Consider the following 22,462-nt stretch of genomic DNA (forward strand, 5'->3'; position numbering starts at 1 on the left):
ATAATAGCCATTCTAACTGGCATGAGATGGTATCACATTGTGATTTTGATTTGCGTTTCTCTATTGATCAGTAATGTTGAGTTTTTTTTCATGTTTGTTGGCTGCATGTGTGTTGTCTTTTGAGAAGTGCCTGTTCATGTACTTTGCCCACTTTTTAATGGGGCTGTTTGTTTTTTCTTATAAATTTGTTTAAGTTCCTTATAGATGCTGGATATTAGACCTCTGCCAGATGCATAGATTGCAAAAATTTTCACATGATGGGATTTCTCTCAGATATTTACTCCAAGAACCTGGTTGAGCTCCTAGAGGTAAAATTCACAAAAGATGTGCCCCTCCACCCCATGACTGGATGCCCCAGACATCTCCACATCTAGCCTAAAGCAATGTATCAATTACAGCTGACATTTTCCTACCCTGGCACTGGCTTCTATACTAGTTTGTTGTGATCCTGTGTATGTGACTGTCTGTGTCTCCAGTGTTGAGGGCAGAGGTATCTACAGGCATACCTCATTTTATTTCACTTCATTTTATTGCAATTCGCAGATGTCATGTATTTTATAAACTGAAGGTTTGTAGTAACCCTTCATCAAGCAAGTTTATCAGCACAATTTTTCCGACAGTTTGTATTTACCACGTGTATATGTGGTAATTTTAGTAATTCTCACAATATTTCAAACTTTTTTATTATTATATCTGTTATGGTGATCTGTGATCAGTGATCTTTGATGTTACTATTGCAGTTGTTCTGGGAGCACCACAAACTGCACCCATACATGACAGCAAACTTAACTGATAAATGTGTGTGCTCTGCTCCACAGACAGCAGTTCTGCCATCTCTCTCCTTCTCCTTGGGCCTCCCTCTTCTCTGAGACACAATAATATTGAAATTAGGCCAACTAATGACCCTACAAGGGTCACTAGTGTTCAGATGAAAGGAAGAGTCACACACCTCTCACCTTAAATCAAAAGCTGGAAACGATTAAACTTAGTGAGGAAGACATGTCTAAAGCCAAGATAGGCTGAAAGCTAGGCCTCTTGTGCCAAATAGCCTAATTGTGAATGCAAAGGAAAAGATATTGAAAGAAATTAAAAGTGCTACTCCAGTGAATACATGACTGATAAGAAACATAAAGTAACCTTACTACTGATAAGGAGAAAGTTTTAGTGGTCTGGATAAAAGATTAAACCAGCCACAACATTCCATTAAGCCAAAGCCTAATCAAGGCCCTAACTCTCTTCAATTCTATAAAGGGAGAAAAAGTGGTGAGGAAGCTGCAGAAGAAAAGTTCGAAGCTAGCAGACATGTGACTGAATTGCTGCAATCTCATAATAAAACCTGCATGGATGAGGAGATGCTTCTTATGGATTAGCAAAGAAAGTCATTCTTTGTTTGTTTGTTTCTTTGCTTTGAGACAGTCTCACTCTGTCACCAGGCTGGAGTGCAGTGACACAATTTTGGCTCACTGCAACCTCTGCCTCCCAGGTTCAAGCAATTCTCCTGCCTCAACCTCCCAAGTAGCTGGGACTAACAGGCGCACGCCACCACCCCTGGCTAATTTTGTATTTTTGGTAGAGGAAGAATTTCACCCTGTTGGCCAGGCTGGTCTTGAACTCCTGGCCTCAAGTGATTAGCCCGCCTCAGCCTACCAAAGTGCTGGAATTACAGATGTGAGCCACCGTACCCAACCAAAAGTAGTTTCCTGCGATGGGATCTACTCCTGGTGAAGTAGCTAGCTTCAAACTTATTTTTCTAGCTAGCTTCATGAAGTTTCCTTCATGAAGTTGAAGCAAAGAAGTTATTTCCATAACATATAAGGTACAAGGTAAACTAGCAAATGCTGATGTAGAGACTGCAGTAAGTTATCCAGAGCTAAGAACACTGATGAAGGTGGCTACACTAAGCAACAGATTTTTAATGTAGATAAAACAGTCTTCTATTAGAAGATGATGCCATATAGGACTTTCATAGTGAAAAAGGAGAAACCAACGCCTGGCTTCAAAGCTTTAAAGGCCAGGCTTACTCTAGTTAGAGGCTAAAGCAACTGGTGGTTTTAAGTTAAAGCCGATGCTCATTTACCACTCCAAAAACCCTAGGGCCCTTAAGAATTACACGAAATCTACTCTGCCTGTGCTCTAAAAATGAAACAACAGGGCCTGGATGACAGCATGTCTGTTTAGAGAATGGTTTACTGAATATTTTAACCCTTTTCCCGTTTGCCCTGAGAGTACTCATTGGCAGCGCAGAATTTGTACTTGTGGCTGCAGAATTTAACCCGAGATAACTTTGTCAGGAATTATCTCACTTTTATTTTTATTTTCACATTGCTGTAGTATACTGACTTTGGAAACAAAAGGCATCATTCTATAGCATTCTGTTTTTAGTAGTGGTATTTCCACTTACAAAACATAGTAATTCTTGATCACTGAAAATGTCAAATCCTAGAAAGCATAACATTCCTGTGCATGATGTTAACATTGTTTTTTTAATAGTCGTTGGCCCAAGATTCATTTGATGAATCTGATTTTTCCAAAATAGATGACTCTGATGATTTGGATGATTCTAATGTTAGTTCTGTTGAGAAATAACTCCAAGAACAGTTTTTACATTTTATTTTCACACTGAAAAGCAGTCAGATTTCTTTCAGCCTCACAGAGCATGTTTATGTAAAATTAAATGAGCACTGGCAGTGAGCTGCCCTTTTTTGTTCTAAATGAGAAAAGGGCTAAATAACCATTGAGAGTTACTGCTCAGAAAAAAAGACTCCTTTTCAAATATTGCTGCTCATTGGCAATGCACCTGGTCACTCAAGGTCTCTGAGGGAGATGTACAAGGAGATGAATGTTGTTTTCATGCCTGCTAACACAACATCCATTCTGTAGCCCATGGATCAAGGAGTACTTTCAACTTTCAAGTCTTATTATTTAAGAAACATATTTTGTGATGCTCTATCTGCCATAGATAGTGATTTCTCTGATGGATCCAGGCAAAGTTAATTTTAAAACCTTCTGAAAAGGATTCATCATTCTAGATGTCATTAAGAACATTCATGATTCATGGTAAGACAGAATGTCAACATTAACAGGAGTTTGGAAACAGTTGATTCCAACCCTCATCGATGACTTTGAGAGGTTTAAGACCTCAGTGAAGGAAGTAACTACAGATGTGGTGGAAACAGCAAGAGAACTAGAATTAGAAGTGGAGCCTGAAGATGTGACTGAATTGCTGCAATCTCATGATCAAACGTGAATGGATGAGGAGTTGCTTCTTATGGATTAGCAAAGAAAGTAGTTTCCTGAGATGGGATCTATTCCTGGTGAAGATGCTGTAAATGTTGTTGAAATGACAACAAAAGACTCAGACTATTACATAAATATAGTTGATAAAGCAGTGGAAGGGTTTGAGAGAACTGACTTCAACTTTGAAAGAAGTTTTGCTGTGAGTAAAATGCTATCAAACAGCATCACAAGCACATAGATATCTTTCACAAAAGAGTCAATGAACATGGCAAACATTATTGCTGTCTTATTTTAAGAAATTGCCACAGTCACTCCAGCCTTCAGCAACTACCATCCTGCTCAGTCAGCAGCTATCAACATTGAGGTAAGACCTTCTGCCAGCAAAAAGATTATAACTTGCTGACAGCTCAGATGGTCATTAGCCTTTTTTAGCAATAAAGCATTTTTAAATAAAGGTATGTACATTTTTTAGACATAATGCTATTGCATGCTTAAATGACTACAGTATAGCATAGCAATAAATTTTATATGCACTGAGAAACCAAAAAATGAGTTGCTTTATTGCTATATTCACTTTATTGTAGTGCTCTGAAACTGAACCCACAGCATCTCTGAAGGATGCTTATATATAAATATACAATTACTTTTCACAATGAATGGTAATAACATGTTCATAATAGGACCTCATATTTTTATTTATCGTGTTCTTTCTTCCTTTCTGGTGCTCCAAGTTTGCTTCTTTTCATCGTTTCTTTTTGCTTAGGGAAATTCCCTTTAGCCATTCTTCATGGTAGATCTGCTGGCTACAAATTCATTTCCTTTTCCTTTATCTGAGAATGTCTTTATTTCCCTTCATTCTAGAGGGATATTTTCCCTGAGTATAAGATTCTGGAGTGACCGGTGTTTCAGTACTTGAAAGCTGTTGTACCATATACTTCCCATGTACCCCATGAAATTCTATGTAGCCATTAAAAGGAATGAGATCATGTCCTTTACAGGGACATGGATGAAACTGGACACCATAAACTCAGCAAACTAATGTAGGAACAGAAAACCAAACACCACATGTTCTTTCTTATAAGTGGGAGCTGAAAAATGATGGATTGATAGGTGCAGCAAACCACCATGGCACACATTTACCTATGTAACAAACCTGCACATCCTGCACATGTACCCCCCAGAACTGAAAATAAAACATTTTTTTAAAAAGATGTACCACTTCCTGTCAGCCTCCATGGTCTCAGATGAGAATTTTGCTGTTATTCTGTGTGGGTTTTTTTTCCCTGTTGGTAAGGTGTCATTTCTTTTTTTTCTTCTGGCTGCTGCTAAGATTGTTTTCATTGTCTTCCGTGTTTAGAAGTTTGACTATGTTGTTTCTTCATATGGATTTCTTCGGGTTTATTCTGTTTGAGATTTGATCAACGTCTTAAATCTGTAGGTTCGTGCTTTTTGGCAAATGTGTGACATTTTCAGTCATTATTTCTCTGAATACTTCTTCAGCTCTTTCATCTTTCCCCATCGTTTGAGACTCCAATGACACAAATCTTAGATCTTTTGTTATATTTCCATAGGTCTCCAAGGGCTGCTCATTTTTTTTTCAGACAATTTTCTCTGTCTTGTTCAGATTGGGTAACTTCTATTATTCTGTCTTGCAGTTTACTAGTTCTTTCCTCTATCCCTTCCATTTTGCTCTTGAACCCATCTGTTGATTTTTTATTGTATTTTTTCAGTTCTAAAATTTCTTTTTTTTTCTTTTTATTATTATTATTATTATACTTTAAGTTCTAGGGTACATGTGCATAACGTGCAAGTTTGTTACATATGTATAATTGTGCCATGTTGGCGTGCTGCACCCATCAACTCGTCAGCACCCATCAACTCGTCATTTACATCAGGCATAACTCCCAATGCAATCCTTCCCCCCTCCCCCCTCCCCATGATAGGCCCCATATGACCCAGCCATCCCATTACTGGGTATATACCCAAAGGATTATAAATCATGCTGCTATAAAGACACATGCACACGTATGTTTATTGCGGCACTATTCACAATAGCAAAGACTTGAAATCAACCCAAATGTCCATCAGTGACAGACTGGATTAAGAAAATGTGGCACATATACACCATGGAATACTATGCAGCCATAAAAAAGGATGAGTTTGTGTCCTTTGTAGGGACATGGATGCAGCTGGAAACCATCATTCTCAGCAAACTATCGCAAGAACAGAAAACCAAACACCGCATGGTCTCACTCATAGGTGGGAACTGAGCAATGAGATCACTTGGACTCAGGAAGGGGAACAGTTCTAAAATTTCTCACAGGTTCTTTGTATATTCTTTTTTCTTTCTTTTTTTTGGCTGAGATGTCCTTATATTCTTTTGTTTCTAATGTGTTCATAATGGATTCTTAAAACATTTTCATGATGTCTGTTTTAAGATAATGATCTCACCTGTGTGTAGTCACATGCACCTATAGTCCTGGCTAGTCAGAAGGCTGAGGCAGGAAGATGGTTGGAGCCCAGGAGTTCAAGGCCAGCCTGGGCAGTATAGTGAGACCGTATCCCTTAAGAAATAAAATACATTTGTCAGACAGTTTTAACATCTCTCTTATCTCAGTGTTAGCATCTATTGATTGTCTCTCTTAGTTCAGTTTGAGATCTTTCTGGCTTTTGATATGATGAATGATTTTTATTGAAACCTACTTATCTGAGATATTATGTTATGAGACTCTAGATCTTCTCTAAACTTGTTTTAGCTGGCTTTTCCTGATGCCACACCAGCAAGAGAAATTAGAAATGCAACTTTGTTACTGCCAGGTGGGGATAGAATTCAAGTTTTATTGGTGTCTGGTGGGAGCAGTCATTTCTGCTGTGTAGGGGTGGGAGTTCCAGCTCCCTGGCAGTCCTCCAGTGATATTGTCCTGGATAGAAGAGTAGAAATACCTCATTACTGCTCCCCACGTAACCTCCACTGATGCCACAGGGAAGACAGCTTTGTTACCCCTGGACAGTGGTAAAAGTCCTAACTCTCCACTGAGCCTCCTCTGATGCCACCCATCAGAGAGAGGAAGGGGTGCTTCATTATTCCTGGGGAGGGCTGGAAGTCCAGGCTTCCCATATGGTCTCCACTAATACCAAAGGGAGTATCATTACTTCCCAGTGAGGATGAAAGTACATCCCTATATGGCCTTCTCTGACACCATGGGGGAATGAGGAGAGGAATTTCAGGAGACTTGTTACACCCTAGCTAGAGTGGAAGTCTGGGCTCCGTACTCAGTATCTGCTGGTGTGGGTAGGAATAAATACCTCAGGAGTTTTCAGTGGTGTTTGGTTAGAGTAGAGCAGTTACTGCCTAAAAGTTTTCTGTCTTGCTGGGCTGCCCCTTTCCTGGTCCTTTGGATAAAGGCGGTAAGCTTTTCCTAGGGCTTTTTTAAAAAATCTGTGCCCATTGGCATTTCTGGATTGCCAGGATATAAAAGACAAAAAGACACAAGAGACTCGACACTGTTATTGCTTGCATCTTAAGTACCTAGCCAGTCTGCCTTTTCTCTACCTTTCAGAGTCTTCTTTCATTTATTTTACTTAATGTACAGGGATTTTAGTTGTACTTAATGGAAGGAATAGGGAAAAATAAGTCTGTTCCATCTTTCCGGAGAAATAAGTTGGTTGACATTTTCATGTATTACCTTTAATACATTTCTATTTTTACAGCTGTTGCTTTTTCAATTAGTTACATATCTTAAGCATCTTTTTCATGTTAGTATATATGCATGAGTCTATTTTTTTGTACTGCTGCTAGACTGCTATTATGTAAGATAGTACTTTGAGACATAATAAACCTATAGAACTATTTTAATGTGAAAGGTCTTATATATGGACATTTAGATTTTTTCCTAATTGTTTTCTATGCTAATAATGAACATTCCTATACATATATCTTTGCACAGGTATGATATTTCTACAAGGGAGATTCCTGGAAGTAAGTTTCCTAGGTCATAGGGTTTGCACATTTTTTATTTAAATAGATTCAATCAAATTGTCCTCCAAAGATGAGTTACCCTTTTACATTTACATAAGTGGTTTTATGAAGGTGCCTATTTCCCCGTAAGTGTTTTAAAGAGAGGCCAAATGTAGTAGCCTATTTTAATATTCATTTCTGTAACTATTAGAGTCATTGGGTATCATTTCCTATGTTCATTATTTGTTTATAATTATTATTATTGAAGCATGTTCCTATTGTACTCTTACTAACTGATTTATAGAAACACATAACCTTTATCTGATATAAACATTGGAAATGTTTTTCTAAGTCTCTCATTCATGCTTTAGGTTTGTATATAAAGCCTTTTATCTCACAGAAGTTTGATTTTTGTCTGTTTGTTTTTCTTTTTTCACTCTGTCAACTTCTTTTTACAGTTGTAGATATCCTGCCTTTCTTAGAAAGACCGCCTTACCACAATGTTGCAAAATCTAGTTCTTATACTTTCTTCTAGTACTTTGGTCACTTTATGTAAGGTTTTAACTGTATCACAGATATATTTGTGTATATAATGTGAAGTAAAGATTTAGCTTCTTTTTTCCCATAGAAACATCTCATATCAACTGTTTCCTATAGAAACAGTCACATTTTTCCTTCCTTCCTTCTTGCATAATACTAATTTTAATTCCATATTCATCTTATTTTTCTGAATAGCCACATACAGTTATGAGCATATGTAAGTGATTTTAGGAAAATTTGAGCTATAAATATAATTTTAAATATAATTTTAAAATAATTTTAAATTTTTAAGTGAGATATTTTATAATTTTTTAAATAATTAAAAATAAGTTCATCACCTTCTATATGCTTGGTACTGTGCCATGTACTGTGAGAAATACAGAAAGAAACACAAAAGATATTGCTTACTCCCAAGAAGCTCCTAATATACTTATGAACATTGGTCTACTATACAGGAAACAAACAAAATCATACATGATATCAGAGAAATGATAGATTCTGGTACAGCATGTAGGACAAACTAATACTGTACATGTTCAGAAGGGAAAGATCAATGAGAAACAATAAGACTCATAATATTTCATTGATTGTAACAAATATGGGAAAAATCAATGACCAGTTGTTCCTAATTGATTTTATTTTTATTTTGACAGTGGAATCATATCTGACCTTTTTCCTGGAGTCCAAATTCCAGAACATGACTATGGTATTTTACAGTCAACAATTGTGGATGTCATGAATGGACAAAATCTTCAGCCTGAGATGTGTATGGTTAGAAAGGTGATACAGTTTTATGAAACAATGCTAGTAAGGCATGGTGTTATGTTAGTTGGACCAACAGGAGGTGGCAAGACCACAGTTTACCGAATACTAGCAGAAACTTTAGGGAATTTACAAAAACTTGGGATAGAAAATCCCTTTTACCAAGCAGTTAAAACATATGTTCTCAACCCTAAATCAATTACCATGGGCGAATTATATGGAGAGGTTAATAACTTAACCTTGGAATGGAAAGATGGTTTGATGGCACTAAGTGTCCGAGCAGCTGTGAATGATACTTCAGAAGACCATAAATGGATCATCAGTGATGGGCCAGTAGATGCTCTTTGGATTGAAAACATGAATACAGTGCTGGATGATAACAAGATGCTTTGCCTGGCTAACAGTGAGAGGATTAAACTCACACCTCAAATTCACATGCTTTTTGAGGTAAGTGTACACATTACTGTGGAGTGAAATCATTCATTAAATTGGCATACCATCATTACATTTTTTGTCACACTGATGTAGCCTTTACTATCTATAATGTCTATTATTATGTTCTGTTTACTTACTTATTAAATTATCCTTTTGTAATAGATTGACAGTCAAAGTCTCAATGTTCTTGTCTCTATAAATAGGAAGTACAATAAATTCTGGCTTCCCTGAGAGAGGGAGAGAGAGGAAGAAAGAGAGAGAGATAGCACTTTGTGTCATTTGAAATGCATTTTAAATTCACTTTGTATCATTTGAAATGCATTTTAAATTTAAAAATTATTATATTTAATAAGAATAAATTATCCCACTGTGATATGAATATTTGATGAGGGATTGGGATAGGAATGTGAACCAAGTACAGCTACAAACATTATGAAGGATGCCACCTGTGTTCTATTCATTCATCAAATACTGATTGAATGCCTACTATGTGCTAGGGATTCTAATACAAGAATGAAAAGGAGAAAAGAGAAAAGCAAAGAGAAGAAAGAAAAAATAGCCCTGCCCATAGAATTTGACAGTATCCTCCTGTACTTGTGGAAATTTTTTCGCCTTATACTCATTTAACTTTGTTCTTGCATTTCTAATTACTTATTGCTCTCCCACTCTCTTCCACACAAAGCCTTTCAATGTTAAGTTAGACTTCAAAAGTGTGAATCATTTTATAAGTGTGAACACTGAAGTTGGAGAAATAAGGAAGTATCATATTAGCGGTTTCCTGCTCAACTTTCTTCAACTTTAGGTGCAAGATCTGCGGGTTGCCTCCCCTGCAACTGTCAGTCGATGTGGAATGGTGTTTGTGGATCCTGAAGAACTGAAATGGATGCCTTATGTTAAAACTTGGATGAAGGGTATTTCTAAAAATGTAAGTGCAATCAGATATTCCCCAATATCTCCATCTGTCAGGACTCACGTTGCCTTCTAGTGCACAAATAACAATATGTTAAGGACTCGTGGTCCTTGATTGAGGGGACTTCATTATTTTACCTAGTCCTCCCTATGGATTCCTAGAATCCTCCAGGAATGTTTATATACTCCCCAAATCTGTCCTCATTTCTTGTTACCCCAGCCTGCCAGCCAGCCTACTCACACTTCCTCCTGCCTATTCTGTCTGGCTTCTCCCCAGACTGAAACACAAGCCACTTTTGTGAGTCCCTAAAAACACAACTACAACAGCCTGAGGCATTGAGACTTTGCAGAAAGCTTGGGAGTAATAAAACAGAACCAAAAGGAAGAAAAAGAATATTTAAGTCTAGACCCTAACTGTCATTGTTTTTGGATTTTCAGAGCCCCTAACACCTATGACAGCCAAAGATAAAAGAAAACCCATTTACATCCTACCCCAATTGTAGGTGCAAGACCTAAGACACATTCTAACCTCAGAGGTACAATTCCACCCAAATTGAAGAAAAGCTTATACATTGTTATTCAAAACAAATCAGTTTCATACTACTTTCTGTAGCTTCTCCATTCTAACACAGAATTTTTCTCTTTAGCTTAGCTGAAGTAGTCCTTTGAGATGTTTCCCCCACATCTCATCACCTACTCCAAATAAGCCATCTTCGTCTCTGCCTCTCCCCCTCCAAAGATAAGCCAGAAAACTATTGTTTTCCTCCTTTCTTTGCATGAACATTTTAAGAATATTATGGTCTAGTCTCAGAGTACCTCATTAAAGACAGTAATTCTCAGAATTGGGAGTTTATCATTGGCTACCTTAAGACTTTTAACTTTTCTGAATTCACTTTTTTAAAATTAGCAGACATTTTTATTCTAGGGCAGTTTTAAGTTTATAGAAAAATTGAACAGAAATGAGGGTTCCCATGTATTCCCTCACCCCCAAACAGTTTCGCCTATTATTAACACTGCATAAATGGTGAACCAGTATTCGTACATTATTATTAACCAAAGTGCATACTTTGTGTTAGAGTTCACTCTTTGTGTACAATTTATGGGTTTTGAAAAATGCACAGTGTCATGTTTCCACCATTATAGTATCAGGCAGAATAGTTTCATTGCTCCAAAAATCCTCTGAGATCTACCTTCTGAATATCATCCCTCCTCCCATCCCTTAACCCCTGCAACCACTGATCCTTTTACTATCTCTGTAGTTTTACCTTTTCTAGAATGTCATACAGTTGAAATCGTATAGTACATAGCCTTTTCAGACTGGCTTCTTTTTACTTGGTAATATTCATTTAAGGTACTTCCATGTCTTTCTGTGGTTTGGTAACTTATTTCTTTTTAGCATTGGATTTTTTTTTTACAATCTTCACATTGTATAAATATTTCATCTTCTATTCTCATAACAGTGTGTTTCCCAGAGTAGAAGTTAATTTTAATGAAATTCAACTTACCAGTTTGTTCCCTCATGGATGATGCCTTTGGTGTCATACCTAAGAAGTCATCACCAAGCCCAAAGTCATGTAGATTTTCTCCTGTTATCTTCTAAAAACTTCATATTTTGTGTTTTGCATTTATAATCCATTTTCAGTTCATTTTTAGGAAGGGTATAAGGTCTGTGTCTAAATTCATTGTTTTTGCATGTGTATATCCAGTTGTTCCAGCACCATTTGTTGAAAAGACTGTCCTTTCTCCATCGGATTGCCTTTGCTTTTTTGTTAAAAATCAATTGATTGTATTTATGTAGGTCTATTTCTGTGCTCTCCATTCTGTTCCATTGATCTACTTTTCCATTCTTTCACCAATAACCCACTGTCTTGATTACTGCAGCTGTATAGTAAGTCTTGAAGTTGGGTAGTGTCAGTTTTTCAACTTTGTTCTTTTTCTTCATTGTTGTGTTGGTTATTCTGGGTCTTTTGCCTTTCCATATAAACTTTAGAATCAGTTTGTCAATTAATCCACAAAGTAACTTGCTGGAATTTTGACTGAGATTTTGTTGAATTTATAGATAACATCGGAGAAATTGACATCGTAAGACTATTTAGTCTTCCTACCCATGAATGTGGTATTTCTATTTATTTAGTAGTTCTTTAGCTTCTTTCATCAGAGTATTATAGCTTGTCTTATATAGATCTAGTACATATTTTGATATATTTATAATTAATTTATTTTTGGCACCAATGTAAATTGTATTGTATTTTTAATTTCAAATTTCAATTGCTCCTTGCTGGTGTATAAGAAAATGACTTGTATATGTTAACCTCATATCCTGCAACTTTACCATAATTACCTATGAGTTCCAGTTTCATTTGTTTTGTTTTGTCAATTTAGGTAGATTTTCCACATAGACAATTATGTTATTTGTGAACAAAGATAGTTTTACTTCTTCCTTCCCAATCTGTATACCTTTTATTTCCTTTTATTGTCCTATTGCATTAGCTAGGACTTCAGGACAAAGTTGAATAAGAGTAGTGAGAGGGATTGAATTCACTTTTAAATATTTTTTGTATTGGCAGCTTAAGAAATAATTATGAAATTAACACCTCTGAACCCATTGCCAGACCAAGAAATAGAATGCAATCAACTACCCATAATTTCCCCCATGTATCCCTTCCCAGTCATAAAAGGTTTCCTTAAAATTTAATTTGTTTAATATGTTGTGATAGTTATAGCCTTTGGTCTAAAGATCACTGAATATATAGAAATATCCAGATTTTAACCAACCCAATTCTAAACTGAATTATGTATTTATCAGGTCTTGCTAAACTATCATTTGTTTCATTTTCAGCTGAATGAGGAAACCCAAGAATATATATTAAATCTTTTCCAACGTTATGTTGATGAAGGTTTACATTTTATCAATAAAAAGTGCAGCCAAGCAATTCCACAAGTGGACATCAGCAAAGTTACTACACTGTGTTGCTTATTGGAGTCCTTGATACTTGGGAAAGATGGAGTTAACTTGGCAATGGTATGAAGAGTTTTCTTACTGCTATGAAGCTAGAAAAATTAATTATTGTATAAATTCCTTGCAAAGAAATGACTCCATTCTAAAATATAACCATTTGATTTTTAAGTTAATTTTTCAGGGGACTAATAGCTATGATTACATTCATAGAATCTCAAAGCTACAAGGAATGTTAGCATGTATAGTTTATTCCTCTACTCAATTTTGAATTCTCTTACAGTCTACAACATATTCCCAATACAAGATATTCTCAATCTGCTTACATACCTTCATGCAGGTATTTAAAAAATTATAATAATCAGTTGAAAGACAAACTTGGACTTTTTTTCCCTACATATTCCTTCTCATTCATTTTCTCATCAGTGATTATAATATATAACTATAAGAAAACACTACTCTGTGAACCATTGCATAAAGTGTAAGAAACATACACTGTGCCCATTTAAAAATGTGTTAGTCTAAATGAAAGAAAAATACCTTCACACTTTGCAGCTTAGGATTCTTTTTATGTTTATATATAAAATATTAAGTCTGTTTCTCTTTATTCTTTCAGGAACAAACAAAACTGAACACTATACTATGTCAGACTTTTGTATTCTGTTATTTGTGGTCTTTGGGTGGAAACCTAACCGAAAACTATTGGGATTCTTTTGATACATTTATTAGAACACAATTTGATGATAATCCTGATGCCAGGGTAAGAACCAAATAATTTACATTTTAGCATAATAATTCTGAATCATTAAAATTAAATTTTAAGATTAAAACTTTAAAAGCTTTAGTTCTATTGAAAATATAACTTATACACTAAGCTGGTTCCTAAAAGTATTCATGTTTTTCTAACCATAGATAACATTTATCATATTTTTTAAGTCAGGAGCCCTCTCCTAGTCATATTTAAAAAGTAAGATGTGTAAGTATATGAAAACTCTCTACTGTAAACAACTATTGAATTCTAGTCAGTAAATTTATTTTTCACAGCGTGAAAATAACAATGTGATTGGTTAACTATTCTGACTTGCTGGAATGTACTTGGTATATATTCTAAGATTGACTAAATAAGTAAATATATTGAGAATAATGGCAATGAATTTCTCACTGTTAGAGATGGGATTTAAAAATATGGAGGGAGAAAAATTAGAATGCACTCTGTTTTATTGGATTGGAATTGCAGGTCTCATTACTCATTGATATTCAAAATGTTAACATACATACATGTAATTGTATGAAAATTGCCTGGGCACATGGCTCACACCTGTAATCCCAGTATTTTAGGAGGCTAAAGCAGGAGGACCACTTGAGGCCAAGAGTTTGAGACTAGCCTGTGCAATATAGCAAGACTCCTGTCTCTACAAAAAAAAATTTTAGTATCCAAGCTCAATGGTGCACACCTGTAGTTCTAGCTACTCAGGAGGCTGAGGCAAGAGGATCTCTTGAGCCCAGGAGTTTGAGGCTGCACTGAGCTATGATCTTACCACTGCACTCCAGCCTGAGCAACAGAGCAAGGCTCTGTCTTTAAATAAATAAGTAAATGTATGAAAATTGATGTGTGTATACATCAATTTTCTAGTCCATTTTATATATATAAATTTTTATATACATATAAAATTTTATATACATGTAATTTTCTAGTCCATGTGCTGAAAGGAACTAGACACAAAGACACCTTGATAGCAGCAATGAGCATATCTGGTATACTTATTTTTAAATACTATTGTCATCCTCCACTAAAGAAAATGAGAAATTCTTAGTAAAATAGTTGATTTCAAGACTGGATCAGGGAAAATACAAAACAACTCTTTTATGTTGCATAGTAAAAAAGTGCTCAAAGAATGATATGACATGTCAAAAGAACACAGAAGGCAGTTTGAAGAGACTTCCACTGGTCAAAACTGGATAGATTTAAGCATCAAAATCAATAATCATAGTATAGGATCATAACCCTTTTCGTAAAATAAAAATCTGTAATAAAATAAAAATAAAAATCCATACTCATAATAAAAATATGCATGACTAAATAAATAAGTAGGGAAGAAAGAAAAACTCTTTCTTATAGCTAATACAAACTAACCTATGCAGAAGGAATAATGGATAAAGTTAGAAAGTCATCACCTTGCAACCATTATTGTAATAATTGATTTAGGCAGGAATCATCAATGAATACTGAAATTAGTGGGTAGAGGTTTCATGATAAGCAGTACTTACATAATTTCTAAGTATTTACTAAACAAAACAAAACAAAAAAAGCAAAAAAAACAAACTTGTAAACAGCACCTTAGCTACATGATCAATTTAACTTAACTAACATCAAGGCAAACCTGTGCCTGCTTCCTAATATGGGGCACTGTGAAAGACGCAATCTTGCTTCTGTGATATTTATTTCAAAAATGTATAACTTGAATCTAATCATGAGGTTACACCTGGAAAACCCAAACCAATGAATATTTTGTAAAATAAACTGGACTATATTCTTCAAATATATCTATGTCATAAGAGACAAAGTTGAGAGACTTTTCTGAATAAAAGGAGACTAAAGAGAGATAATTAAATGCAATGCATGATCCTGAATTGGATCTTAGACTTGGAAAAATATAGCTATAAATTATATTATTGGAAAAAATGTCAATATTTGAATATAGAATGTAAATTAAATAATATGTCAGTATCCAATAAATTTTGTCACCTAAGTATTTTTTTAAATATGTCTTTTTGTCTTCATCCTTGCTGCCTTCGGATAACCCAGATTCTTATTATTTCTTCCATGAGCTATTAAAATTTCCTATTTATTATTCCTTTGATTTTGCTCCAGTCATATCTAATTCACCCTCTCTACCAGTATTTTTAAAGTTAAAGGTCACAATCTATTAATTGGTCATGAAATCAAGTGAAAGGCTCACAACCCAGTTTTTAAAAAGGAAATATCCTCTACTACAACTTTCAGTAAACACCGTATCGGAGAGTCTAACCAGTGCAATAAGGCAAGAAAAAGAAATAAAACATATAAACTTTGGAAAGGAAAAAGTAAAATAGTCATTATTTGCAGAAAAAAATGACTGAATATGTAGAAAATCCTAAAAAATCTACAAAAAAAGATTACAATTAATAAGTACATTAGTAAGGCCCTTGGATATAAGGTACACAAAGAGTTAACGAATGAAAATTTAAAAGAATACCATTTATAAAAGTAACAAAATACCAACTACTTAGGAATAAAATTAATGAATGATGTGAAAGACCTCTGCTGAAAAGTACAAAACATTGTTGAGAGAAATTTTACAAGATCTGTATAAATGAAGAGATATACTATGTTCATGGATTGAGATACTTTTATTAAGTTATCAGTTCTTTCCAAAATATTTTGAAGATTCCAGGCAACTTCAGTCCCAAAATCCCCAACAAAATTTTTCCATGAAATCTGACAATCTTGTTCTAAAATTTATACAAAAAGGTCAAATAACTGAGATAATCTTGAAGGAACACACATTTGGAGGATTTAAACTACATGACTTGAATAATTCAAGACAATAAAACAGCAGCAATTCAGAGTGTGGCATTGGTGAAAGGATATCAAATAGACAAACTAATATTGACAAAGAAGTGGAAGAAAGAAGCCTTCTGAGGTGCTGTACATGTTCTATATTTTAATCTAGGGTGGTTATATTAATATTTATATATATGAAATTCTCTAAAATAGACTCTTAATATTTGACAAAGAAGGTTATGTTATACCTTGAGGTTTAAAAAAAAATAGAATAGAAAGTAGAGTGAATTGAGGAGGTTCCAAGATAGCCAAATAGGAACAACTCCTGTCTACAGTTCCCAGCATGAACGATACAGAAGACAGGTGATTTCTGCATTTCCAACTGAGGTACTGGGTTCATCTCACTGGGGCTTGTCAGACAGTGGGTGCAGCCCACAGAGCGGGATAGGACATCGCCTCACCCAGGAAGCACAAGGAGTTGGGTAATTCCTTTTCCTAGCCAAGGGAAGCTGTGACAGACGGTACCTGGAAAATCAGGACACTCCCACCCTAATACTGCTCTTTTCCAACAGTCTTAGCAAACGGTGCACCAAGAGATTATATCCCACGCCTGGCTCAGAGGGTCCTATGCCCACAGAGCCTCGCCCACTGCTAGCACAGCGGTCTGAGACTGAACTGCAAGACAGCAGCAAGGCTTGGGGAGGGGCGTCCGCCACTGCTGAGGCTTGAGTAGGTAAACAAAGCAGCCAGGAAGCTCTAACTGGGTGGAGCCCACCGCAGCTCAAGAATGCCTTTCTGCCTCTGTAGACTCCACCTCTGGGGGCAGGTCATAGCTGAACTAAAAGCAGCAGAAACTTCTGCAGGCTTAAATGTCCCTGTCTGACAGCTTTGAAGAGAGTAGTGGTTCTCCCAGCACAGAGTTTGAGATCTGAGAACAGACAGACTGCCTCCACAAGTGGGTCCCTGACCCCTGAGTAGCCTAACTGGGAGACACCTCTCAGTAGGGGCTGACCAACACCTCATACATCTGGGTGTCCCTCTGAGATGAAGCTTCCAGAGGAAGGAACAGTCAGCAACATTTCCCATTCTGCAATATTTGCTGTTCTCCAGCCTCTGCTGGTGATACCCAGTCAAACAGGGTCTAGAGTGGACCTCCAGCAAATTCCAACAGACCTGCAGCTGAGGGTCCTGACTGTTAGAAGGAAAAAAACAAACAGAAAGGATATCCACATCAAAACCCCATCTGTACATCACCATCATCAAAGACCAAAGGTAGATAAAACCACAAAGATGGGGAGAAACAAGAGCAGAAAAGCTGAAAATTCTAAAAATTCTAAAAACACCTCTTCTCCTCAAAAGGAACACAACTCCTTTCCAGCAATGGAACAAAGCTGGACGGAGAATGACTTTGATGAGTTGAGAGAAGAAAGTTTCAGACGATCGGTAATAACAAACTTCTCCGAGCTAAAGGAGGATGTTCGAACCCATCGCAAAGAAGCTAAAAACCTTGAAAAAAGATTAGACAAATGGCTAACTAGAAAAAACAGCATAGAGAAGACCTTAAATGACCTGATGGAGCTGAAAACCATGGCATGAGAACTACATGATGCATACACAAGCTTCAGCGGCTGATTCGATCAAGTGAAAGAAAGGGTATCAGTGATTGAAGATCAAATAAATGAAATGAAGTAAGAAAAGAAGTTTAGAGAAAAAAGAGTAAAAAGAAATGAACAAAGTCTCCAAGAAATATGGGACTATGTGAAAAGACCAAATCTACATCTGATTGATGTACCTGAAGCCGATGGGGAGAATGGAACCAAGTTGGAAAACACTCTGCAGGATATAATCCAGGATAACTTCCCCAACTTAGCAAGGCAGGCCAACATTCATATTCAGGAAATACAGAGAACACCACAAAGATACTCCTCGAGAAGAGCAATTCCAGATTCACCAAAGTTGAAATGAAGGAAAAAATCTTAAGGGCAGCCAGAGAGAAAAGTCGGGTTACCCATAAAGGGAAGCCCATCAGACTAACAGCGGATCTCTCGGCAGAAACTCTACAAGCCAGAAGAGAGTGGGGGCCAATATTCAACATTCTTAAAGAAAAGAATTTTCAACCCAGGATTTCATATCCAGCCAAATTAAGCTTCATAAGTGAAGGAGAAATAAAATCCTTTACAGATAAGCAAATGCTTAGAGATTTTGTCACCACCAGGCCTGCCTTACAAGAGCTCCTGAAGGAAGCACTGAACATGGAAAGGAACAACCAGTACCAGCCATTGCAAAAACATGCCAAATTGTAAAAACCATTGATGCTAGGAAGAAACTGCATCAACTAATGAGCAAAATAACCAGGTAACATCATAATGACAGGATCAAATTCACACATAACAATATTAACCTTAAATGTAAATGGACTAAATGCTCCAATTAAAAGACACAGACTGGCAAATTGGATAAAGAGTCAAGACCCATCAGTGTGCTGTATTCAGGAGACCCATCTCACATGCAGAGACACACATAGGCTCAAAATAAAGGGATAGAGGAAGATCTACCAAGCAAATGGAAAACAAAAAAAGCAGGGGGTTGCAATCCTAGTCTCTGATAAAACAGACTTTAAACCAACAAAGATCAAAAGAGACAAAGAAGACCATTACATAATGGTAAAGGGATCAATTCAACAGGAAGAGCTAACTATCCTAAACGTGCACCCAATACAGGAGCACCCAGATTCATAAAGCAAGTCCTTAGAGACCTACAAAGAGACTTAGACTCCCACACAATAATAATGGGAGACTTTAACACCCCACTGTCAACATTAGACAGATCAATGAGACAGAAACTTAACAAGGATATCCAGGAATTGAACTCATCTCTGCACCAAGTGGACCTAATAGACATCTACAGAACTCTCCACCCCAAATCAACAGAATATACATTCTTCTCAGCACCACATCACACTTATTCCAAAATTGGCTACATAGTTGGAAGAAAAGCACTCCTCAGCAAATGTAAAAGAACAGAAATCACAACAAACTGTCTCTCAAACCACAGTGCAATCAAACTAGAACTCAGGATTAAGAAACTCACTCAAAACTGCACAACTACATGGAAACTGAACAACCTGCTCCTGGATGACTACTGGGTACATAGCAAAATGAAAGCAGAAATAAAGATGTTCTTTGAAACCAGTGAGAACAAAGACACAACATACCAGAATCTCTGGGACACAATTTAAAGCAGTGTGTAGAGGGAAATTTATAGCACTAAATGCCCACAAGAGAAAGCAGAAAATATCTAAAACTGACACCCTAACATCACAATTAAAAGAGCTAGAAAAGCAAGAGCAAACGCATTCAAAAGCTAGCAGAAGGCAAGAAATAACTTAAGATCAGAGCAGAACTCAAGGAGATAGAGACACAATAAACCCTTCAAAAAATCAATGAATCCAGGAGCTGGTTTTTTGAAAAAATCAACAAAATTGATAGACTGCTAGCAAGACTAATAAAGAAGAAAAGAGAGAAGAATCAAATAGATGCAATAAAAAATGATAAAGAGGATATCACCACTAACCCCACAGAAATACAAACTACTATCAGAGAGTACTATAAACACCTCTATGCAAATAAACTAGAAAATCTAGAAGAAATGGATAAATTCTGGGACACATACACCCTCCCAAGACTAAACCAGGAAGAAGTTGAATCCCTGAATAGACCTATAACAGGCTCTGAAATTGAGGCAATAATTAAGAGCCTACCAACCAAAAAAAGTCCAGGACCAGATGGATTCATAGCTGAATTCTACCAGAGATACAAAGAGGAGCTGGTACCATTCCTTGTGAAACTATTCCAATCAATAGAAAAAGAGGGAATTCTTCCTTACTCATTTTATGAGACCAGCATCATCCTGATACCAAAGCCTGGCAGAGACACAACAATAAAAAGGGAATTTTAGACCAATATCCCTGACGAACATCGATGCAAAAGTCCTCAATAAAATACTGGCAAATCAAATCCAGCAGCACATCAAAAAGCTCATCCCTGGGATGCAAGGCTGGTTCAACATATGCAATTCAATAAATGTAATCCATCATATACACAGAACCAATGACAAAAACCACATGATTATCTCAATAGTTGCAGAAAGGGCCTTCAACAAAAATTCAACAGCCCTTCATGCTAAAAATTCTTAATAAACTAGGTATTGATGGGACATATCTCAAAATAATAAGAGCTATGACAAACCCACACCCAATATCATACTGAATGGGCAAAAACTGGAAGCATTCCCTTTGAAAACTGGCACAAGACAGGGATGCCCTCTCTCACCACTCCTATTCAACATAGTGTTGGAAGTTCTGGCTAGGACAATCAGGCAGGAGAAAGAAATAAAGGGTATTCAATTAGGAAAAGAGGAAGCCAAATTGTCCCTGTTTGCAGATGACATGATGGTATATTTAGAAAACCTCACTGTCTCAGCCCAAAATCTCCTTAAGCTGATAAGCAATTTCAGCAAAGTCTCAGGATATAAAATCAATGTGCAAAAATCACAGACATTCCTATACACCAATAACAGACTAACAGAGAACCAAATCATGAGTGAACTCCTACTCACAATTGCTTCAAAGGGAATAAAATATCTAGGAATCCAACTTACAAGGGATGTGAAGGACCTCTTCAAGGAGAACTACAAACCACTGCTCAATGAAATAAAAGATGACACAAACAAATGGAAGAGCATTCCATGCTCATGGATAGGAAGAATCAATATTGTGAAATTGGCCATACTGCCCAAGGTAATTTATAGATTCAATGCCATCTCCATCAAGCTACCAATGAGTTTCTTCACAGAATTGGAAAAAACTACTTTAAAGTTCATATGGAATCAAAAAAGAGCCTGCATTGCCAAGACAATCCTAAGCAAAAAGAACAAAGCTGGAGGCACCACGCTACCTGACTTCAAACTATACTACAAGGCTACAGTAACCAAAACAGCATAGTACTGGTACCAAAACAGAGATGCAGACCAATGGAACAGAACAGAGCCCTCAGAAATAATACCACACATCTACAACTATCTGATCTTTGACAAATCTCACAAAAACAAGAAATGGGGAAAGGATTCCCTATTTAATAAATGGTGCTGGGAATACTGGCTAGCCATATGTAGAAAGCTGAAACTGGATCCCTTCCTTACACCTTATACAAAAGTTATTTCAAGATGGATTAAGGACTTAAATGTCAGACCTAAAACCATAAAATCCCTGGAAGAAAACCTAGGCAATACCATTCAGGACATAGGCATGGGCAAGGACTTCATGACTAAAACACCAAAAGCAATGGCAGCAAAAGCCAAAATAGACAAATGGGATCTAATTAAACTAAAGAGTTTCTGCACAGCAAAAGAAACTACCATCAGAGTGAATACACAACCCACAGAATGGGAGAAAATTTTTGCAATCTACCCACCTGACAAAGGGCTAATATCCAGAATCTACAAAGAACTTAACAAATTTACAAGAAAAAAAATCAAACAACCCCATCAAAAAGTGGGCAAAGGATATGAATAGACACTTCTCAAAAGAAGACATTTATGCAGCCAACAGACACATGAAAAAATGCTTCTCATCACTGGCCATAAGAGAAACACAAATCAAAACCACAATGAGATACCATCTCATGCCAGTTAGAATAGCGATCATTAAAAAGTCAAGAAACAACAGGTGCTGGAGAGGATGTGGAGAAATAGGAACACTTTTACGCTGTTAGTGGGACTGTAAACTAGTTCAACCATTGTGGAAGACAGTGTGCGATTCCTTAAGGATCTGGAACTAGAAATTCCATTTGACCCAGCCATCCCATTACTGGGTATATACCCAAAGGATTATAAATCATGCTGCTATAAAGACACATGCACACGTATGTTTATTGCGGCACTATTCACAATAGCAAAGACTTGGAACCAACCCAAATGTCCATCAATGATAGACTGGATTAAGAAAATGTGGCACATATACACCATGGAATACTATGCAGCCATAAAAAAAGATGAGTTCGTGTCCTTTGTAGGGACATGGACGAAGCTGGAAACCATCATTCTGAGCAAACTATCACAAGGA

The 22,462-nt window shown here is 36.5% G+C and overlaps 1 protein-coding gene across 1 annotated transcript in view; it reads left to right on the forward strand.

Moving 5' to 3' along the window:
• Positions 1–22,462, forward strand: part of DNAH6 (dynein axonemal heavy chain 6) — a 313,929-nt gene that overhangs the window by 142,136 nt on the left and 149,331 nt on the right. Inside the window, exons 34-37 of the mRNA XM_007970043.3 lie at positions 8,389–8,944; positions 9,735–9,857; positions 12,681–12,863; positions 13,414–13,557. Of these exons, the coding sequence (XP_007968234.3) occupies positions 8,389–8,944; positions 9,735–9,857; positions 12,681–12,863; positions 13,414–13,557 (1,006 nt within the window). The remainder of the gene's footprint in view (positions 1–8,388; positions 8,945–9,734; positions 9,858–12,680; positions 12,864–13,413; positions 13,558–22,462) is intronic.

Source organism: Chlorocebus sabaeus, chromosome 14 (genome assembly GCF_047675955.1).
Source record: "Chlorocebus sabaeus isolate Y175 chromosome 14, mChlSab1.0.hap1, whole genome shotgun sequence".
In the NCBI taxonomy this organism is placed as follows: Eukaryota; Metazoa; Chordata; class Mammalia; order Primates; family Cercopithecidae; genus Chlorocebus; species Chlorocebus sabaeus.